Consider the following 24,519-nt stretch of genomic DNA (forward strand, 5'->3'; position numbering starts at 1 on the left):
TGTTTTGCTTAGATGCATACAGGAATAACGTACTTAAAAAATGCCGGCAGAAAACACTTATATGTAGTTATATCAAATAAGGACGGTTTAAATATGCTACGTGACTAATGTGGTCAACTGCTTCAAAGCGAACACAAAAAACACAATGGTTAAAAGTATGAGAGGGAAATGCATGCAAAAAGTATGTTTGAGGCAATGAAAAGGTTCTAAATAACTAAATAAAAACTAAAATAGTGAGTACTCGCTGCTTCTAACCCATTTGCGCATGCGTGTGGATGCATGCGCAAGCGCGCTGAGCATTTTGTAGGACGTTTCGCCGCGTAGTAAGGAATGGCCGAACACCGGACCCGTTGGAAATTACGGCAAGGTAAGGGATTAATGTCAAAAACTGTTAACTTCTTAAAGCTAAAAGTTTGAGTGATGGTCTATAATAGTCTTCATAAATCATTCAGTCGTGTCGTTCAGTCAATTCCTGCGCTTGTATCGGTGTCTATAACACAAGTATTCGCTTAATTTCTTGATAACTGACTTCAGATAGTCTTCGATATTTCACCGCCACGTAGAACGCAGTTACTCTAGGTAGCTTTCACTTAGGGCTTTGCTAGTAAAGTTAGCAAACGTCAGTTGGCATCTGAATTGTCGCCAGTTGGCGTTGTGACGAGTTATTTAAGGCCCCTTTCTAAAGCGCTTGTTAACGATAAAAAATTTTTTAAAAATCATGAGCAATGAGGTAACTAGAGTGATGAACTAGTGCCTTCCATACAAGTCATGTTCAGGGCTTTGTTAGTAAAGTTCTGAATGGTCACCAGTTATTTTTGACAACGATTTATTTAAGGCCCCTCTATACTCTCCTATAATTACAGAAAGGGAAGAATTTTGCCTTGTTGTGGAGGTCGTTTCATTTGTTTAGCCATCGAGAGTTTATCAAACTGGAGAGCTCTGCTACAGGTCGCATTTGAAAGTACCCCCATTCCCGCGCTGTTCGTACACACCCCCGTTCATAAAACAGCCTACAGGTGTCCTTCTGGTTCTGTTTATCCAGTATGATGCCCTATCAATCGAAGTTAAGGACCATGGGACTAATTGCTTTGGTTGAATGTTAATAAAGTTATGATCACTACAGTTAATGTTTTTGAAGACTTGTAATCTATCTATCTATCTATCGATCTATCTATCACATAATAGTTAAGTGAATGGAATTTATACCGTACCTGTAAATTCATATTTTATGCTGTACAGCTGTTCTCTGCTTAATGCAAATGGGACATACTGTATATTTTATAATTTAGATTTTGTATAATTTGCTACTTAATGCGTCTTGTATGTTCTGATTTCAAGATGAGAGATTTAGACTTGTATATGTTAAATTACTATGTACTGTGTTTAATTCGAGATGTCTCTGGTTGCACTATGAAATGCACTTTTCCGCGCATGCCGTGTGTCCATGTTACTTTGTCACCTTTTTCACCCCTAACCAGTTTGCATGCCTGTAAACAAAAATAGTATGCCGTTCTTTTTAATTGAAGATAATGATCTCAATAAAACATTTGGACAACATGATTCCATTTCTTGTTGTATTTAAAATGATTGGTGAATGTGCAAAACAGGTCAATAAATCACAATTTATAAAATTATGAGAAAAATATTAACAAAGGTTAACGAATAACGAATAATAACGAACATTCACCCGACATTATGGAGACCCTCGGTGGCCTCCAGAAGGGCTTTTTTCCCGCTGTCCTCTGTAATTCCAGCTCCAATAGTGCATCTTAAAGTTGCTGCAGTTAAAAAGCTCGTAGTTTGATCTCGGGATCGAGCTGACGGTCCGCCGCGAGGCGAGCCACCGTCTCCCAGCCTCAGACTCTCGGCCGCCGCCGGGTAGAACGCTCGTAGTCGCGATATATGTCCATCAATGTACACTAAATGTTGTTGTGAGGCACATCAATTTGTCTTCCTTTGCCTAACAGCGTTTTCCACCTGTAAACAAACACACAAAAAACTTGTAAAACTTGCATTTATGCGTTGACATCATACACCTACTGATTAGCAACAGGCTAGCAGCAAATAGCATGTGTTGCAGCCACAGCAGTACAGTAGTTGTATTAAATAATATTAAAGATCATCATCATTACAATCACCATAGTTAAGATTTTAGCTTTAGTATCTTTTGAGCACCGGACACATGAAATTGCAGGGATAGGCAGTACATACCTTCCATAACACAGCGGCAACATAGCTACAAAAACTCCCAGTCTTTGTGGTGGCACGAGCTTGGTTCCACATCTGCCTCCATGAACATGTTGTCCTCCCCTGTCGTGATGATGGCAGATGGATGCGGTTTTTCCAAATGGTCTTTTTTAAGGGATTTTGATGAGTAATGTTACTCCAGCTCCCCTGTTGTTTTAGATTGAGAAATTGTAAAACGGAAGTTGCGAGCAGAAATGCGGAAGTACCTCGGAACTTGTCTATATTAACCCTCACAAGTCCTATGATAAAGTCTGCGAAATCAGTCACGTGGAGTCTTTAAAATGCCGTCAACATGACTCAAAAGTGAGGGCTTCAAACTCTCTCCCAGTTTTTATTTGGCACCCAAAGACCACAAAAAATATAACAAAATATTATTGTTTTAATTTGATGGTAGAAAATGTCTCTATCTGTTTATGTGTGCAAATAGACACCAGGGTAGTATTTCTGTGTATTTTTTGGCCTACTGTGGTAATAGGTTATAATGTAATAATAACAATTCATATACATGACGTTGTTTTGAAAAAATTATACCAAACAAGATACCCAAACATTTTACATACTATAAAGAAACAAAATGGTAATTACTGTATAAACACACACCCCCAGACACACAAAAGGCTTAGGACCTTAAGGGTTAAATTATACAGATTCAAATTTAGCATGACAAATACTTATTTTATTCTAGTTGTTTGTTTGTTTGTTGTTTTTGTATTAAAATACATTGCTCATAATTATAGTTTTTCTACATGCTTATTCACTCAAATAGGCACCTAATTAATTCAGGTTAGAGTCAAATAATTAGAAGAAAAAAATGCTTTTTTTGTACAAAAAAAACCCCAAAAAATACTAAAGGGTGAATGTTACTGGGGTGGCCGTCTCTACAAATTAAGTGTCCCTTATTTTTTTCCAGGGACTTGATAACCCTTATGTAAAGCCTCCAAAAATGAACATCGGGTGAAATGACAAAATGCCTAAACTTTTTCATGCAAATTTCTAATTTCAATAGGTAACAATCTACATAATTCCTTTCTTCCATACTTTCTTTAGCCGTCACTTTCATTGCGGGAAATGTGTAGTACACATTATCTTTGGTAATTCAGTGAAATGATGTACACAGATAGTGTCTTACCATGGTAAGGGTAAGCAGATTTAGTGCATCCCTGTTTCTATATTTGAACTTCCTAAGCACGTCATTTCAAACCATATCATAAGTGAGACCACATGTTTGATAGCCGCCTGTCGTCAAATAAAATCGTGATAATCCTTGTGCACCAGTAAATCAGATGCGACTGCGCAGTAATTACAGATCATATTCCTAAATACAAGCTTACCATTGGAGTAATTTCCCTTGGGTCAGAAAAAAATTAAGAGTCTGGGCTTTTTTTTTTTTTTTTTTCCAACATTCATTTCCAGCATTACCTTGAAATGGTGTCAAATAAAATCCTCTTAAAACTGCTAATTTAAGTGAATTGATTTTACCTGCTAGTGGTTGGTGATTGTGCTCCTGGGAAAGTTGTAGCGGATTCAGCTCGTCCTTTGGCAAAATTCTTAAAGACTAAATTGTTTTGTTAAATCTGATAGTGTCCACACTCTAACTTTGGAGAAAATTAACCTCAAAATGTCTTTGGAATTTCTGTTTACATATTAGGTGGGTTACTTTCCCTTGAGCTTGTTCTCGCAAGAATTCAGCACTATTTTATACAAAAGACAATGCACATATTTTCATGTCAGCCACATCATCCACCTGAGTTTTTTTTTCGATATAGTTTTGTGACAGAATATTTAAAGTTTTGACTCACAAAGGAGATGTAATCCAAAATGTAAGTGTAAATTAAAAATGAATAATTGTGGGAAAACCTTTTTTCTCACTTGTGCAGTGACACATTTCCCTGGCAACGTCACTTAACGTGTTTTGTGTCAAATTGTGATTCGCTTTAACTTACTAGTTTCTCTCTGTCCTTTGTGTGCTTCAGCCCCCACATCATTTTCCTGTCTCAGAGTGTGCTGCATGTTGGCAGCTCATTTTCGAAAGAAAACAGCCTGTCCTTGTGTGGGTCCAGGCTGTGCCATGAAATTGCCCATGCCTGGTTTGGCCTGGTCATAGGGGCCAGAGACTGGACAGAGGAATGGATTAGTGAGGGTTTCGCCACCTACCTGGAGGATATTATCTGGGCCCAAGCACAGCAAGTACGGCACACTGTTATTGTACTTTACTGCACCTATCTGATGTAACTTAATTGTCCCAGCACTTCTACAAGACCATATGACAGTTCAGTTGCAAAAGGAGTGCTGTTTTGTGAAGAAGGAGCAATAAAATCCTATTTGTCCTTGTAGTTTCATAGTTACTGCTATGGATTTTCTCCGGGAAGATGCCTGGCTACAAAGACAGGTAGTGAAATTGCAAACAAAAGGTTCCTATTATCATTGGTGTTCTCGTGCGAACAACAGTCACATGATCAAAACATCAGCAGCTGAAGACAATATACTTAGTGTATTACCACATGTATTCAACTGCTGGGGTCAAAGCAGGGTAAAGTCAGCATATGTGTGGTGCGACAGGATCATTTACCACAGTATTGTTTTTTTTTTTGTTTGTTTGTTTTTTGGTTGGAAACAAAGATATTCATAAGTGGCAGGGAGATCATCTTGTTTCAGTCTTAAAAAGCAACTTAACCCAACTTTGAACATTGGCTTTAACAGCACATGTATCAAACTGAGGCCCTTTTCTACAGAAATAGTGGTGCAGTTTATGCAGATTGTAACCTATAAACACAAGTCCGACATTTTAAAGCAAATCTGATTCTTTCATATACTGTATTTTTCGGTCTATAAGTCGCAGTTTTTTTCATAGTTTGGCTGGGGGTGTGACTTATACTCTTGAGCGACTTATGTGTGAAATTATTAACACATTATTATATCATTTCATATGTTGGTGTTTTGGAGTGACACTGATGGTTTGGTAAACTTGTTGGCATGTTCTTTATGCTATAGTTATCTGAATAACTTAATAGCTATGTTACGTTAACATACCGGCCACGTTCGCATTTCGTTGTTCATGCATCATGTAACATTATCATTAGGGATGTCCCGATCCAGGTTTTTGCACTTCCGATCCGATACCGATATTGTTTTGCACTTCCGATCCGATACCGATACTGGCCGATGCCAATACCGGCCTATCTGAGCATGTGTTTAAGTTATTTAAAGTAAAGTTATTTAGCCTCCTTACTTAATTGTCAGAATCATGTTCAAAAAGATTTTAGTACTCTTGATAAAAACTAGCCAGCTGAATTAGGTGAGTTTGAATAACACACAACAGTTGGTAACAAGAAACTGACCTGTTTATTCAGTGACAAACACAAAACATTATAAATAACAAACAGAAATGGCATAGTAAGTCAGTAAAACGTGCAAATGATATTGTAAACTGTCTTAAAAAAGCAAAACACACAAACAACCTCAGTGGAAAATCCCACAAACCCCCCATGCTATTAGAAGCTTTTAATGTTTCGTGCATTAGTTACAAAAATTGTATAAGAAGCCTCTCAGGTTTAAATAAACGACTATTTCAGTATCAAGTTAACATTTTAAAACAGTAAATGAAATATTCAAGTCCCCATTCTGTATCAGCAGCTTTAAACGACATTCACTTCATTTAATTTTGCGAATCAACTGTTAAAGTTGTTAAAATTGCTCCCGTTATTCCATAATTTCACTTCTGTCTACTTTCGACATGTGAAAGTTTTAAAACTGTTTTGAAGATAGATTCAGGTCATGATTTTGCCGATTTAGGAGTATTTTAGATAAAAAGTTAATTAGGTTCGCTTGGAAGGTTCACAACAGCCTACTAGGGAAGTCTCCTGCTTTAAGATGGCGCCTGTTTACTAACGCATCTAGTTTTCAATACTTCAATGTTGCTAACGCCGTCAAGTCTGTCATTTTACATCTAGTTCTATTACTGTACATATGATATCTATTATCTACAGTAAAAACATCTTGACGTAGTTTGTAGTGGCTGTCAGCAGCAGTCAGATATTCTTGTGTATTTTATCCAGCGGCATGAGTTGAGCTAAAGCCATGAGTTGAGCATTGGCATTACCCGGGTCTATGACAAGCATGATGTTTACTCGCGCGGTCTTCGGGACGCAATGAGAAATGGACCGCATTGCGTCCCGAAGACCGCGCTGTTTAATCGTTCCGCTTTACTTGACATATTTCAATAATTGGAATTTGGATGTTTGTGAATCGTTCTCGAATCTTCCACGGCCGAATCGCTCAAGGATACAATGACGGCTGGGCAAGTTGTACCGTGGTTCTAAGTGTTGGATGGTGCGTCTTTACTCACGAGAGATAATGGCTCGTCATCCAGAATGAATTCTTCGGCAATGACTCTTGTCTTTGGGACTGTCGAGTGCCAGTTTGTCACGCATAGCAAAAGTTTCTGCCAGTGTTAGTTGCGTAGGACCTTTCTTTTTGTCTTCGGTTCGATAAAGTCTCTCGGTAAATTGGGAGACGGTAATGTAAATGTAGTGTGTTGAAGGTGTGCAGTAAAATGCGGACCGGATTTTAGGGAAACCGAAGCAAAAACTGGAATGGATTATGTAAATCGGTGCGCTGGAAAACCGGACCGGACTTAAAAAAAAAAAAAAGAAAAAACTGGATCGGAAGTCTGGATCGGAATTTTTCCGTGTTATCCGATACTGATGCGCATTTTTTTGCCCATATCGGCGTCTGATCCGATCCAAATATCGGATCGGGACATCTCTAATTATCATACTGTACACTTATTCAGCATGTTGTTCTCTATTGCATTTTCATTTTAAATTGCCTTTCAAGATGACATTTCTATTCTATGTGTTGGATTTTGTCAAGTAAATTTTCCCCCAAAATGCAACTTATATATGTTTTTTTCCTCTTCATTGGTCATTTTATGGCTGGTGCGACTTATATTCAGGTGCGACTTGCAGTCCGAAAAATACGGTAAGTTCAATGGTGAGAAGGAAATTATATACTGCGCGGATACACTCAGCTACTGCGCAGATTAAAAACATTCATCTTCTGTACTGCTTATCATCATCAGGTTCACGAGCGTGCTGGAGCCTATCCCAGCTAACCATGGGCATAGGCTGGGTAAACCCTAAATGGAATGCCAGCCAATCGCAGATTGTGAACATTCATCCTCATTTATTAGTGAATGAGTTTTGTACATTGACTTATAAAGAAATAACCACTGCCAGTTATGAATACTTTTGATACGCCTTGCAAAACCACACCAACCCCCGCCCCCCCCCCCCCCCCCCCCAAAAAAAAAAAAAAAAAAAAAAAAACTCTGAAATGTCAAAACAACAAACCACTATGCCTTAACTTGGATAACAACTCTAACAACAAAGATCTTCACACTCCCTGTTGGGGATGCTGTTTTCTTCACAATGCATACAGTATAAGAATACTGATATGAAAATTTGAATATTTGAATCAAAAGAAGCTGGGAAAAGAATAAATATATTAATATTTTTATTAATATGAATATTTTCTACCCAGTTTTAATTTTCTAAATATTTTTTAAGCCTATTGTGCAGATAAATGTCTTAATCATTCCATAATTATGAATACCTTAGATTTAATAAGCATTTTAAATGTATTTATTGATCTTTACTGTTGTTGTTATGATTGGGTTGTTTTCATAACTTGTTTTGAAATATTGTCATAAACACTAAACTAGGCCTACACAATATATTGTTTGAACATCGCCATCGCAATGTGCGCATGCGCAATCGTCCCATTCCAGGACGTGCGTTTTTTAAAAAATTTTATTTATTTATTTTTTATGTAAACTTTTATTTTGCTTCATAAAAGCAGCAATTTGTGCTGATACTGTACATGGCTGGCCGGATTCCTTTTATATACACACAAATCCTCATCATTCACAGATGAACCCCCTTAGCCTGGTTTAAACGGTATTATGTGAATACTAGGGATGTCCCGATCGCATATTTTTGCACCCGAGTCCGAGTCACCTGATTTTGAGAATCTGCCGATACCGGATTTTTTTTTTTTTTTTGCTTTGACGCTCACGCTTCCGATAACATCCTCTCACATACCCAATGAATGAGTTGCCACAGCACACTTCAGACTATGTACCAAGCTTAACGACGATTAACGCATTTGTGCCTTTGATCGTAGCGCTACCGAGGCGTCTCTGGCCATATCAAAGCTACAAACCTGTCATTCATCATTAATGTTAAGTACCAAACGCCAGCTGCACTGGTGACCAAGAAAAACAGTTTGGTCACACTGCTTAGCAGGAGGGAGGGTGAGAGGCTATACGAGCATGAAGCAGAAAAAGATTTTAAAAACGTATATGTTTAATTAAAAACCTGATCTTTTTCACCCAATTCCAATCCCCTGAAAAACGGTATGATCGGACCAATTTTCGATCACGTTATCGTATCGGGAGATCTTGAATGAAAACAATATGGTCAAAGTGAGTCAACCAATGTCTTCCTAAACAGAGCTATTCAAGTCATCTGGTGAAAATTCTAGTTTTAATATCGCAATAGATTGCAAAACCCTAAAAAGTCGCAATGTCAGTTTTTTCAAATATCGTTTAGCCTTACACTAAACCATGCAGAAAAATGAATCCCCAAATAGTGTGGCAAGATGACATTTCATAGCCTGGTACACCAGACTCATCGCTGTTCCAGCTATTGAGTCTGGCCACCATTCAGCGGATAAAATTTCCAGAGCGGAGCAAGCCACAGCAAACAGACAGCGGAGTGGACCAATCAGCGACGGGCGAACGTGACGTTATTAAAGCGACAAGGGACTTGCGCGCAGAAGTAAACATATGAGTGGAGCGAAGTTTATTCAACATGGCTAGTGCGAGACAGAATGTTGTCAATGACTTGTGTCGATGTGTATTTGGTAATTTAAAACTGATTTTTCCGTGGATTGGAACATATTCTCGGCTCTCCTGTTCGTTCTTCTCCTGTTGTTGTGGAGACGACTTCCGACACGGAAGAGTGAAGTTGCTCGTTAAGAACACGTCACGCAAATAAATGAATCTGATTGGACGGTTGATTTTGTGTGTGCTCGAGAGGCCGTTAATGGGCTGGGTCCCAGACTATTCTCAGTGTTTGAAAAATAAAGGGAGAACAGTCTGGCCGTGCCAGGCAAGACATTTCATGCATTGTGCTTTGACGTAATCACTGCAAAAATCCTTCTGAAAAGCAGAAAGGTTAATCATCTTGTGACATCTGTAATGAAATTTAAGTGTAATTCCAAATTCTGTGACTTCAGGGTTATTTGATCTGAGAAGTTCCACCGTATCATGACAAAGCAACGGAATCTCTTCTGGCTGACTGTGTATTTACATAACAGAAATTCCATCCCATTCCCATTTTTCCTCCGTGCAGCTCTCTCCACCAGAAGCAGCAGAACAATCCAACTTGAAAGCACTGCTGAGATGGAGAAGATTGTCTGATGAGTTGCAGAATTCAGGAGAGGAGCTTCAAATCTTGAGGTGTGTTTTACCCATCACACTATCTCCATTTACATCGCCATCACTTGAACCGTAATGAACTTTTGCTGTGAAAATTATTGAAGAACCTGTAAGATTTTAATGTTACAAAGCCCAAATCTGGACTCTTTTACTTTATATAGTTCTATTGAATTTCTTGTAAAATTAAAATAAAATGTCTTAAATGTTGCACACCATATTGTTCTTGATAAGCCTGCCAAATTTGAGTAATTAAAAAAACAAAAATCAAGTGAGGTGTCAAAATCATGAAAAATACAGTCCCATAGACCTCATAATATATTATAAAGTCCATGACAGTACACTAGAACCCTCCCTCCATCAGTCGAACGCTGTAGGCGCCTGCTGAATGCAATGAAAGCATGCCTCGCTCAACTCTTGTACACATAGAGACAGAAGTCTTAATCTGCACCCTTTACAAGTAGCTACACACATTATTTCAGGATCAGTTATTTTATAAGATATTTAATATAAAATAACTTAACAATGGATAACAAAACGCTGAGTTAACTTTCAAAAACAGTTGAGTAACAACACAGCCATAACAGAGTCCTTTGTTCTGCTTATTTTGTTGTCTTCAAACATAGTTGAGTCTGCTAAAAACATTCCAGGGCTACAGGTGTGGCAGATGTAGCTGCAGTGTACAATATTATTCAGGTGAAGTTTTACTGTCATGTCCTGCTTAGTGAGAACAAAAGGAGGGCACACACACACTCAAGTACACAATCTGTGTCCAACATCATGATCCACACAGTTTGTTTTATGGGTGGGAAAACCATTGCCAGGTATTAACTGTATCAAGATGGCAATAATTTACCATGCATCTTTGACTGCCGGTAACCGACTCATGCAGCAGACTGTTTTTGACATTTACAATTACTACAAGCAGTATAGTGTGTAGTAACATGTCAGCCTCTTATTGATTTTTATTGTACTTCTGGATGGCATTAACCGTTCAAATATTGCGCTGTCAGAACATAATGAAAATGCTTAATAGTCAATTTTACCCTCTGCTGAGCAGTGTTTCATTGAAAAGACCAACTGATGTCTGCTCGTATTACACTACCTGTAAAAGAATTATGATTTCAGTCAATCGGAGGACAAAGGAGTCAATAAAGTTCACAAAATGCTTAAGAATATAAGTATAACACTATTTACCATTTACCATTTTGTGTGCATGTACAGTATTCGCGGATGTGCCGTGTCTCTGTGTGGAATCACACAAATATGCAAAGTGGGACAAATGGATAAATGCCGTCTTCTAAAACAGCGCAGATCTTGCTAGTAAGCAGTGGCTCCGTGTCAAAGAAGCTCTAAATTCCACACAGTCGTTCTGAAATTACAAAGGCATTCAGGTGGTATTACAAGGGTTTTTCGGTCCATGAACGTCCTGATGGAGTTCAAGGTTATGAACGCAGGGCATTGAACTCTGTTCCAGAGCGGTGGATGAATATATTGTCTCTGTGGAGAAGTGGACAGGAAAGACTTGCAAAATAAAATTAAGCAGATCTAAATAGGTCCATTCTTTCTGTATGTGTGTTTGTTACTTGTGAATATATGCTACAGTTGCTTGTTTACTTTTACTGAGCATAATGTAGACGCTAATAATGAACAGAGACTTGTCCTTCTCCAAGAAATCTTTTTTTTTTTTTTTTTTTTTTTAACTGAAATCATTTCAAATGACAGAGAGGATGGAGAAAAGGACACGAAGATTTTGTGGGAAATCTTTTGTTTGCATTGTTGTTTTTGTTATATGTCATGTGTGCTGTGAAAGTGCAATATGAATGAAGCAGCACAATCTTTCACCCAGTTTTTTTTTTTTTTTTTTTTTTTTTTTTTAAAGCTCAAGACCTATTATGGGAATGTTTCCACCCACGCCACTCTCCTGGTCACACATAGAATAGTGTACTGAATTACATACAAATTTCTGTTCCTTTGCCATTGTAGAAATGTAAATGCATTGTAAACCAAGGGCCTCTATACTATAGTTAGCTTAATGGTTTGTTATGGCAGCATGTAGGAATATTTGTTAGTAGGGGTATGTATTGCCTCATATCTGGCAATACGATTCGATTCGATCCCGATTAATCCCAATACTATACTTGAAGATGATTGTTGCGATATTTGTATATCACTTAAAAAAATAAAAAAATAATTAAAAAATCAAAATGGACATTAAAAGCTTAGGCGGAGTTAGACTTTTGTGGGTGGGGTAAGGGGGGGACATTAAACAAAGAAATTCCAAATATCCATCTGGCCTCCTCAGGTATATTTTTGGCAAAGCAAAGCTCTAAGTTTGTTTAAAAAAAATAATTTTGACCCATTATGAAATAATTTGTAGTGCTCTTGTTTATTTCATTCATTTTTGGTGTTTTGTCGCTTTAACACTTTTAGACAACATTTAATTCATATGTAATAGTTTTATATGTATATATATATACAGTGCCTTGCAAAAGTATTCGGCCCCCTTGAATCTTGCAACCTTTCGCCACATTTCAGGCTTCAAACATGAAGATATGAAATTTAATTTTTTTTGTCAAGAATCAACAACAAGTGGGACACAATCGTGAAGTGGAACAACATTTATTGGATAATTTAAACTTTTTTAACAAATAAAAAACTGAAAAGTGGGGCATGCAATATTATTCGGCCCCTTTACTTTCAGTGCAGCAAACTCACTCCAGAAGTTCAGTGAGGATCTCTGAATGATCCAATGTTGTCCTAAATGTCCGATGATGATAAATAGAATCCACCTGTGTGTAGTCAAGTCTCCGTATAAATGCACCTGCTCTGTGATAGTCTCAGGGCTCTGTTTAAAGTGCAGAGAGCATTATGAAAACCAAGGAACACACCAGGCAGGTCCGAGATACTGTTGTGGAGAAGTTTAAAGCCGGATTTGGATACAAAAAGATTTCCCAAGCTTTAAACATCTCAAGGAGCACTGTGCAAGCCATCATATTGAAATGGAAGGAGCATCAGACCACTGCAAATCTACCAAGACCCGGACGTCCTTCCAAATTTTCTTCTCAAACAAGGAGAAAACTGATCAGAGATGCAGCCAAGAGGCCCATGATCACTCTGGATGAACTGCAGAGATCTACAGCTGAGGTGGGAGAGTCTGTCCATAGGACAACAATCAGTCGTACACTGCACAAATCTGGCCTTTATGGAAGAGTGGCAAGAAGAAAGCCATTTCTCAAAGATATCCATAAAAAGTCTCGTTTAAAGTTTGCCACAAGCCACCTGGGAGACACACCAAACATGTGGAAGAAGGTGCTCTGGTCAGATGAAACCAAAATTGAACTTTCTGGCCACAATGCAAAACGATATGTTTGGCGTAAAAGCAACACAGCTGAACACACCATCCCCACTGTCAAACATGGTGGTGGCAGCATCATGGTTTGGGCCTGCTTTTCTTCAGCAGGGACAGGGAAGATGGTTAAAATTGACGGGAAGATGGATGCAGCCAAATACAGGAACATTCTGGAAGAAAACCTGTTGGTATCTGCACAAGACCTGAGACTGGGACGGAGATTTATCTTCCAACAGGACAATGATCCAAAACATAAAGCCAAATCTACAATGAAATGGTTCAAAAATAAACGTATCCAGGTGTTAGAATGTCCAAGTCAAAGTCCAGACCTGAATCCAATCGAGAATCTGTGGAAAGAGCTGAAGACTGCTGTTCACAAACACTCTCCATCCAACCTCACTGAGCTCGAGCTGTTTTGCAAGGAAGAATGGGCAAGAATGTCAGTCTCTCGATGTGCAAAACTGATAGAAACATACCCCAAGCGACTTGCAGCTGTAATTGGAGCAGAAGGTGGCGCTACAAAGTATTAACGCAAGGCTGCCGAATAATATTGCATGCCCCACTTTTCAGTTTTTTATTTGTTAAAAAAGTTTAAATTATCCAATAAATTTTGTTCCACTTCACGATTGTGTCCCACTTGTTGTTGATTCTTGACAAAAAATTAAAATTTTATATCTTTATGTTTGAAGCCTGAAATGTGGCGAAAGGTTGCAAGGTTCAAGGGGGCTGAATACTTTTGCAAGGCACTGTATATATAGTTCTCAAATACAATTCATGAAGGTCCTCAATTATTTTTTTCATACAAGCATGGGTCCATTTATTAATGTCGGTCAAGTACAAGGCAGGTCGAAGGTGGTTTTCTTTTGACCCCAAAAAATACAATGCACATTCTGATTGAATAAAAATGAATTAACAAAACATTTTCTTGACTTAAAAATAAAATTACAAAAAAAAAAAAACACGCAGATCACGTTGATCAATCTGAGAGTGAGATTTGTTTGTTTGTTTTTGTTTTCATTTCCTCCTTTTCTTTTCCTTCGAACATTGCTGCCATCACTTCAGTCATACACTCTTTTATTATTTTTCCATCAGAGAACGGCTTCTTATGTTTGGCGAACACCTACGACACCCTGAGTGGGCACTCTGTTGCAATTTGTTGTTGTCTCATAGATTTAACAATAACCTTGCTTGACTCTTGATATGACTGCTTCAACCTGTTAATTTCTTGCCTTCTCAATTCTGATTTAGGAGGAAACTCATCTTCAAAAAAGCTGTGCTCTTTAACATAATGGCGTTTTACATTTTCACTTTTTATCAGAGCAGCTGTCTTGAAGCACATTAAGCACATAGGTTTGGTACATGCAGTTGGTAAAATGGACGCATATTTGTCAGTCCATTCCTCATTGAAACGGCGATTTTCCTTGTCCACTCTTCTTCTCTTGGTCAATTTTGAGCATGCCATTTTGTAAGATTCGGTCTTCTACTGGGATTGCAAAGTACCAGGTGCGACTCGTGTTTCACACTGCTGCGGTCCGTCCACTCTAGCTAGTAGCATGCAGGCTCTTTCAGCCAATCAGCGCATCCATGCACGCTCTCTCAGCCTATCAGCGCATCGTTGTCATAGAGATGACAACAGAAGTGGGAACATGGAGAGATATTTGACTAAAAATGAAACAGAATTCAGCGATAGAATAGTAGCCATTTGCTCTGGGTCAGCAGAGAGGTGTGCGGTGGTCCGGTCCATGGTCACAATTTAGGACCCCGGATATATAGGAAACTCAACTACATGCAATGTTATTTTTCAGCCACTAGGGGAGAGCACTGCCACGCCTGCCTCCCCTCAATCTCTGTGTATGCTTAAAAGTACATTTTTATCCATTTATTCCTTAAACCTCATCCAGCACTCAAGTAATTTTTTTGCTTGTTGAACATATGGTTTTCGTTATAACATTTTCTCTTTTTTTAGTGCAAACCTGCTTTAGTCCAAACCTGCATACCCTCCGGCATTAAATGCAGGATTCGAAATGCCTCCAATTTTGCAGTGTAAGCCAACATGAGCCCACATTTCAGACTTATAAAAGGACTAATCCGAGCAAAACAACCCGAAGTACCCCGCCCACCATTGCTGAGGTGTGCCGCCCGCAGCACACAGCCAACAGCAGCTATTGTTACTGTTTACATTGACTGACACTGGGCTGCTATAGGTTTGTAAATAAAACAGTATGGTGGCCATCGACTAAGAAGAGACGAACACAAATCTCTACGCAGATTAGTCTAATATTGTTGTTAATTCAGCAGACTGCAAGGCAATGCTGCTGCGAGCTGCCAACTACTAGACGGAAATAGAAGTGCAGCCACTGGATTGTTTATTCCCACCAAAAACACACGTGTAAGGATCGATACTGATTTTTAATCGATACGACAGTTGCGTGCCGCAATGCTATATGATATATCTCAGAATCAAGTTTTTTAAAAAACCCTATTGGTTAGCATCTTACAGGGTTAAAATCATTACTCTGACCTTCCAATGCATGTTCTCTCTGTGTTTGCAGGGCTCTGATCGTGGTATGCTGATGATCTCGCATATTCGCAAAATATGCATATTGGGTTCATTGAAGACAAATGCCAAATAATTCCAAACATTACAGAAAAAGAAAAATAGGCATATTTTGTTAGTTGATAGTACATGTTGTTCTATGATTGAATGAGCGAAGGGTTAAACCTAGAGAGGTGTCTGCCCGGCAGTCTTCATGAGGGTGCTCCCCTATGAGACAGACAGAAACAGGGTGATTAGCAGGATCAGGATTAGGTTTCCCTGCAGCTGACACACTTGAATAAACAACGCACCCCCCCCCCCCCCCAACACACACACACGACCTGCAAAATGCATTCATGCATACTTGTCTTTCTCTTGTCATGGCTGATTGTTTGACAATAGTTTCAATGATGTCTCCAAGCCTTAGTAGTTTGAATGGAGCATAAGGGTCAAAAGAAGGTTGGAGAGAGAGAAAACATGTTGCACATTGATTTTGCCTCTAGTTCTGTCTTACATTACAACTTGCGTGACAACGGGACACACATACACAGCGGCCATCACAATGCACAGAGAAAAAGGTTGAGCAAAACACCGGGAGGAGCACAGAATGGGAAGCGTTGTGAGATCCACAAGCAGTTCTACACTCACAAAAGCTAAATGTCAGGTTTTGCTGTCCAAGTTCAGTGGGTCACAATTGACAGCCGCTCGTGCAGCAGTGGGCGGCTAGTGGCCAGCGTTTATCAGTGCCTTTCAGATGAGTTATATTTAGGGTGGCCTGGGCCAGACACCATTCTCCCTGCTGATTTACTGGGCTGCTGGGAGCACTGCTCTACCTTATCCGGTTTCCACAGTCAACCCAGTGTAATTTGTCAGGCTATGGCTTGCGGTGCTATAAACCTCCTGTGTGTGTGTGAATTGGTGTGTGTGTGCCTGGACATGTATGTCCATTTGACATTAAATTCTGTCAGTAATAGCTCCTGATTTCCTCCCTCGCTTTCCCTCGGTCTCTCAATCACAGACACACCCAGGTGTGAACGTGACTACACACGCACACACACACACACACAAGAATCGACACAAATGCACCCCGTCTCACATATGGCCTACGAGGCAGATAAGAGAAGCATTTATTCTGGAATACATGTACCCATTGTGCGATTCTACAAGGCAGTGAGCAGTGATTCCTCTTAAAGCTGAAGTAAATCATCTCTGACAAAGAGAGACAGAGATTTACACGTCCATACATTCCAAGTCTGGACAGTGGCGAGGGTGGAGATCCTTTGTGGAAGATGCCAGTGATGGATAAATGTTTTTTTTTCTCACTATGCTACCATGCATGTTAGCTGCGCATAACTTGTAGGAATGCAGCTTCTGTCAATTTATTTGTCCTATTCTTCAGTTGCTCTTTGGCTCTCTAATCCTCTGCCTGACACTCACTTTCCACATAAATTCCACTCACATAATGTGTACGATTTGCCATACTGCACATCCTGCTGCTCGCAAAAAAAGTGTTTCATCTTATCAGCAGTAGCAGACACATGTCAACGCGACGGGTATGGGAGTGGACAGAGAGCAAGTCAAAACTATGATAAATGATTCAAATATCATGCAAATTCGTTCTACGCCATTTTCCATTTTCATGCCGAAGGACATAACTGAGCTATTCCTTGAGTTTATGTATTGATTTTATTTTATCATTATTATTATTATTATATTTTTTTTAATCAGGTCGCTCTGTGTCATTTATATGACAGACGCAAACGCATGCGGGGAGTCAAACACCCTCAGATGCATGATGAAAGTCCCTTGCAAGAGTTGTCCGGTCATATTTAGAAATTCCAGGAAGCCGATGACTTCCTCTCTTAGTCCACCCAGAAAACCAAACATTCCTATCTATGTCCCTTTCTACATTTCTCCCACACGTCCTCCTCCGCTCGCCCTCAGACTTAATTGACTTCATGTAACTTAACCTTTCTCTATCACATGCAGTTCAGAGATTGAATAAAAAATGTGAAGGAATTCAAGATTATGGCACCGTGTGAGCATTATGCAATTTTATATTTGATGATCATGTGAAATTTGAATGGTGTCATGCTCTATTTACTTACCTGTTTCATGCCACTTTACATACAAAATAGGGACAGGTTATACAGCAAAGTCCATCACAATACCTTATTTTCCTGTCGTATTTATAAACTTTATATTATTATAACTATTATCTTACATTTTTTTCTGATTGATCTAAGTATTTATGTATATTCTCTTTTTGCTTTATAGATTTATTCATTTTCCATTCCGCTTATCCTCACAAGGCTAACCCGGGAGTGCTGGAGCCTATTCCAGCTAACTATGGGCAAGAAGCGGGGTACATCCAGAACTAGACCAGCCAATCGCAGAGCAAATTTCAACAAACAACCTTTCACACTAACAACCATACCTAAAGAGAATTTGGAGAGTCCATTCAGCCTACCGTAAATGTTTTTTAAATGTGAGAGAGTTCCTGGGGAAAGACCACGAAGGGGGACAAGATACAAACTCCAAATAGGAAAGCCAGTGCCCGGAGTTGAACCCTTGATTTCAGAACTATGAGGCAGACGTTTTAGCCACTCATCCGCCTTGCTGCTTCCCTTTGTTTTACAGTTTTTATTAGGGGTGTGACAAAATATTGAAATGGTGATATATCGTGATACTTTGCATCCCAAAAGGTTATCGATAATCTCATGCCAAGAATTGAGATATCGTTATAATAAGGTGTCAGTGTTTTAAAACAAGAATTGAGATATCATTTTAACAAGGTGCCAGTGTTTAAAAAAATAGAAAAAAAAATAGGAACAAACAAGTTGCTTCCAAAATCTTCTACCATAATATGGTCTCTGTTAACTCTCTGGCTGTTATTGACGGCGCTCGACGCCCAATCCATTAAGACTGGGAAGGGCGAAAGAACGTTCGTTCAGTCGAAACCAGAGCATTCACAGTCGCGCTTTCTGATTTTCGGGGCATTTACAGGTCACTTCCTGTTGACTTTGAGTATCTGCTGATTAATTCTCATGTCACTTCCTGCTCTGTAACCCAAAATCAACAGAAAGTGACCCATAAAAGGCCCCAAAATCAACAGGAAGTGACTGAAAATCAACAGGAGATGACTTAAAATGGCCCAAAATGACCTTGTTGCCTTGCATTGGCTGCCACTGATAGCCATAGAAGTGGGAGGTGCCCATTTGAAGTGGAGGGGTTCATTTGCTGCCACCCTCCCAGTTCAAATGGATTGGATGTCTACTGGAGTTGAACTTACAGCACAAGGATGAAGATACAGTGGCGCAATTAAGTCTTTAGTCAACCACTAATTGTGCAAGTTCTCCTACTTGAAAAGATTAGAGAGGTCTGTAACTGTCAACATGGGTAAACCTCAACCATGAGAGACAGAATGTGGAAAAAAAAAAAAAAACAGAAAAACGCATTGTTTGATTTTTAAAGAATTTATCTCCAAATTAGAGTGGAAAACAAGTATTTGGTCACCAGAAATCTTGCTTTTTTGTAACAAGCAAGATTTCTGGCTGTCAACGAGGTCTAACTTCTTCTAACGAGGCTCCACTCATGACCTGTATTAATGGCACCTGTTTTAACTCATTATCGTTATAAAAGATACCTGTCCACAAACTCAGTCAGTCACACTCCAAACCCCACTATGGCCAAGACCAAAGAGCTGTCAAAGGACACCAAAGACAAAATTGTAGACCTGCACCAGGCTGGGAAGACTTAATCTGCAATAGGTAAAACACTTGGTGTAAAGAAATCAACTGTGGAAGCAATTATTAGAAAATGGAAGAGATACAAGACCACAGATAATCTCCCTCGATCTGGGGCTGCAAGCAACATCTCACCCCGTGGCGTCAAAATGATAACAAGAACGGTGAACAAAAATCCCAGAACCACACGGGGGGACCTAGTGAATGACCTACAGAGAGCTGGGACCACAGTAACACAATGCGCCGCCAGGGGCTCAAATCCTGCACTGCCAGACGTGCTGCTGAAGCCAGGACACATCCAGGCCCGTCTGCGGTTTGCTAGAGAGCATTTGGATGATCCAGAAGAGGACCAGGTGAATGTGTTATGGTGAGATGAAACCAAAATAGAACTTTTTGTTAGAAACACAGGGTTCTCGTGTTTGGAGGAGAAAGAATACTGAATTGCATCCGAAGAACACCATACCCACTGTGAAGCATGGGGGTGGAAACATCATGCTTTGGAGCTGTTTTTCTGCAAAGGGACCAGGACGACTGATCTGTGTAAAGGAAAGATTGAATGGGGCCATGTATCCAGAGATTTTGAGTGAAAATCTCCTTCCATCAGCAAGGGCATTGAAGATGAGACGTGGCTGGGTTTTTCAGCATGACAATGATCCCAAACACACAGCCACGGCAACAAAGGAGTGGGCTTCATAAGAAGCATTTCAAGGTTGTTGAGTGGCCTAGCCCGTCTCCAGATCTCAACCCCCAAAAAAATCTGTGGAGGGACTTGAAAGTCCGTGTTGCCCAACGACAGCCCTAAAACATCACTGTTCTAGAGGAGATCTGCATGGAGGAATGGGCCAAAATACCAGCAACAGTGTGTGAAAAGCTTGTGAAGAGTTAGAGAAAACGTTTGGGCTCCGTTATTGCCAACAAAGGGTACATAACAAAGAATTGAGATGAACTTTTGGTATTGACCACATACTTATTTTCCACCATGATTTGCAAATAAATTCTTTAAAATTCAAACAATGTGATTTTCTGGGGGTTTTTTCCACATTCTGTCTCTCATGGTGGAGGTTTACCCATGTTGACAATTACAGGCCTCTGTAATATTTTCAAGTGGGAGAACTTGCACAATTAGTGGTTGACTGAATACTTATTTGCCCCACTATAGCTTGTTTTTCTGTTTTTCAGTTGTTTTTGAAGAATATCCTAGAATGATTACTTGAGATCATCATTATCGTTAGTGTTGTATCGCAAATTGTATCGTGAGGTACCAAGAGGTTCCCATCTCTAGTTTATATAATTGTCATTTCAACTGAGTTATTTTGTTAAGACTTAATGACTTGGAAGTCAAAGGCTTAGTGTTGGTACATTGGCTGGCTAAATGGGTTGCAATTTTTTAAAATTCTATTACTGTTTGCCATGAAATTTCAATAACTGCATTAGTGCTGATGTTATGTAGTTGTTATTAAAGTGGGGGCATATTTTAGTCCTTTGCAGGAATGATCAGATTGTAAAAAGCCTAACTGAGTATCTTAACTGGGCTGCAGTATAAATCAATAAAAAAACAACAACAAAAGAATAAATCAAAAGGCATTTTTGTTTAGTTTATCAGTTAGGTTATGTTTTAAGTAGGGCTGTCAAATGATTAAAATTTTTAATCGAGTTAATTACAGCTTAAAAATTAATTAATCGTAATTAATCGCAATTCAAACCATCTATAAAATATGCCATATTTTTTCTGTAAATTGTTGGAATGGAAAGATAAGACACAAGATGGATGTATACATTCAACATACGGTACATAAGGACTGTATTTGTTTATTATAACAATAAATCAACAAGATGGCATTAACATTATTAACATTCTGTTAAAGCAATCCATGGATAGAAAGACTTGTAGTTCTTAAAAGAAAAATGTTAGTACAAGTTATAGAAATTTTATATTAAACCCGTCTTAATGTTTTCGTTTTAATAAAATTTGTAAAATTTTAAATCAAAAAATAAACTAGTAGCCCGCCATTGTGGATGTCAATAATTACTTACACAATGCTCATGGGTGCTGAAGCCTATAAAATCAGTCGCACCCGAGCGCCAGCAGAGGGCAGCAAAACTCCATAAAACACTTAACAAGTGGGCATTTCACTCTACTGACATTTAAATCTGTTTTAGTGGGACATGTGCGTTAATTGCGTCAAATATTTTAACGTGATCAATTTTTTAAAAAATTAATTAACGCCCGTTAACGCGATAATTTTGACAGCCCTAGTTTTAAGAAAAAAGGATTGTCAATTAGTTGCCACAGTGGCTAACTTGGAAGCCCATCCAACTCAGTTTTTCTGAGATTAAGGGTACAAACTCAACAACCCTTCTTACTGTTCTAACGGCTTTAGTATTAATTTATTGACTACTCTCGATCTGGTTTCGATCATTTGATCACTGCCAGCCCCTCCCAATACAAATGGATTGTAGTCTGTTGCCGTTAATGGCACTGTAATGTAACATGATCATTTAATGCCTGACAACCCAGTTAAAAAGGGATCCAATGTCTATCGTTGTCAGTGGCAGGGAATGAGTTTATATATATATATATATATATTTTCTAGGTCTGTCAAAATTATCGCGTTAACGGGCAGTAATGAATTTTTAAAATTAATCACGTTAAAATATTTGACGCAATTAACGCACATGCCCCGCTCAAACAGATTAAAATGACATCACAATGCAATGTCCACTTGTTACTTGTGTTTTTGGAGTTTTGTCGCCCTCTGCTGGCGCTCGGGTGCGACTGATTTTATGGGCCTCAGCACCCATGAGAATTGTGTAAGTAATTAATGACATCAACAATGGCGGGCTACTAGTTTATTTTTTTAAATGAAAGTTTTACAAATTTTATTAAAACAAAAACATTAAGAGGGGTTTTAATATAAAATTTCTATAACTTGTACTAAGATTTATCTTTTAAGAGCTACAAGTCTTTCTTTAACATAACTAGCTTCAACAGAATGTTAATAATGTTAACGCCATCTTGATTTATTGTTATAATAAACAAATACAGTACGTATGTACCGTATGTTGAATGTATATATCCGTCTTGTCTTATCTTTCCATTCCAACAATAAATTACAGAAAAATATGGCATATTTATAGATGGTTTGAATTGCGATTAATTACGATTAATTAATTTTAAAGCTGTAAATAACTCGATTAAAAATTTTAATCGTTTGACAGCCCTAATTTTTTTGTTTTTAAGACATATTGCCTGCCATAATGGTTGCCAAAATAAGTGCCAATAAATTTCTCCATTTTCGCTTGCCTTGTAGTTGAGTCAGGGGGTGTCTTTCAGAGGGTAGATTCCCAAATAATTTGCTACCTAAACAGGTTACATAAGAAATACAAACAAAATGTAACCAGAGCAGATGATCATTTTTAATTGCATCTGCAATTACGTACCTTGCAACAACATCATTGATCATAATACTAGGATTTATGATGCGTATGACTTTAATCGAAAGAAGCGTATACTTTGTAATCACTATATTTCTTCATCGGAAACTGGCGAGGACATGCTCAACAAATTAGCAACCGAATTAGGTTCATTTTACAACATTTATGTTATATTTTTCTTATTTAAAAAAAATCAATTGAAAACAAATCAATTTGAATTATTAAGTAAAATGAGAATTTATTGAAAATGATTTCTTTATCCAGGCGCTCAACCCCTTTTGAGTTAGGGCTTCCTTTGCAGGAATCATGTGACGTGAGACACATGTTTTTGGGCTCCCGCGTCTGCCTGTGTGTTTATTTGACATCCATGTCAGGAGGCGGAAAAGTGGTAGCTGGTGATGAGGGGGCGTATTGATCGGTGGGCCAGGCGCCTGCTGCATCGATTTGTCAGTGCGGCCATCCTTCAAGGCCTTCCTATTGGCACACTGAGTTAATCTGCTCAGCCGGATCAATACAGGCTAACTGAAACTATCATTGCACAGCGTCCCACGTCACTCACCTGTTTGCCTAGGATTTATTGGATTTGTAGGTGTTTGTTTATGTTTTTTACTGGGGTCCAAGGAATGATTTGTATCTGTGTGACAGAGAAACCAGGCGCTGGCCTCGCCTGTGCATGGTCACAGAGTGCATTTTTTCTGTTATATGTTCCCCTAGTGAATCATGGGCAGTAAAATGCAAGTAGAGCATTGCTTTGAGGTCATATAAACACTATAGCGTGCTTTTTATGAATTTGCAGGGGCCGCGGGCAAAGCATGGCAGCAAGGTGTTAACCACTGAGAGTTTGAGCTGAGTTGCTGAATTTAGTGCTGCTGACATTGTATTTTTACTCTGTAAAATAGTGTAACCTTACACACGTACAAGCACACACATGGACAACTAAGGGAGTCAGGCTCGTATCTACATTGTGGTTGTGTTATATTAATTATGATGTGAAGTGTTTGTCTGCTACGTGTGTCCTTCTGTAGACCTAACATGGAGAAAACGGGCCATGTCAGTGAGTCCGGCTCATCCACAGTAAAACATGCCCTTAACCCAGACAAATCCTTCCTACAAGTCCATTACCTCAAGGTGAGATCATGTGTATTAAAAAGAAAATACAGCATAAAGCTAGTAGTGCTCACTGGGCAAATACTGGTTGGGGCTAAATCTTTATTTAATCATGCAATGTTGTTATCTTGAACAGTTTACAGTATACTCTTGTTGCATACAAGTCTGGCTCGCACAGTGGATCAGTGGGTTAAGTGGTCGCCACGTTCGATCTCTCTAAGCATCTGCAGAAAGTGATTAGCCTAAATGAGTCCTGCCGTTTCTAGCACGTGTTAAATACCGTGGCTAATTCTCATGAGAATTTAGTAGGATTTATGTAACAAGTAGTAAATACTGTAATCGGTAAACAGAATTATATTTATTTCTGTTGTTTTTCAACTTAAATGAACATGAAATGATGTCAGCTAGACTGTCTAAAGCCTTTGCAGCCAATAAACACATTTGCTGGTTAGAAAAACATACATACTTGCGTATTACACATTTTACATTCCGCATATCAATGTACAGTATTTATAATTGTAGCCTTATAACGTCAGCCTTACAATTTCCTCATTCACTTAATGTGTACTTTGCACTGTTTATGTTGTATACATTTCTA

At 38.8% G+C, this 24,519-nt stretch overlaps 1 protein-coding gene across 5 annotated transcripts in view; it reads left to right on the forward strand.

Annotated features, from left to right (window-relative positions):
- The window catches only part of aopep (aminopeptidase O (putative)), a 201,541-nt gene that overhangs the window by 60,295 nt on the left and 116,727 nt on the right, over nucleotides 1-24,519 (forward strand). For all 5 annotated transcript variants that reach the window (XM_057830790.1, XM_057830791.1, XM_057830793.1 and 2 more), the window contains exons 6-8: nucleotides 4,221-4,434; nucleotides 9,663-9,769; nucleotides 23,840-23,942. In XM_057830790.1, the coding sequence (XP_057686773.1) occupies nucleotides 4,221-4,434; nucleotides 9,663-9,769; nucleotides 23,840-23,942 (424 nt within the window). The remainder of the gene's footprint in view (nucleotides 1-4,220; nucleotides 4,435-9,662; nucleotides 9,770-23,839; nucleotides 23,943-24,519) is intronic.

Source organism: Corythoichthys intestinalis, chromosome 3 (genome assembly GCF_030265065.1).
Source record: "Corythoichthys intestinalis isolate RoL2023-P3 chromosome 3, ASM3026506v1, whole genome shotgun sequence".
In the NCBI taxonomy this organism is placed as follows: Eukaryota; Metazoa; Chordata; class Actinopteri; order Syngnathiformes; family Syngnathidae; genus Corythoichthys; species Corythoichthys intestinalis.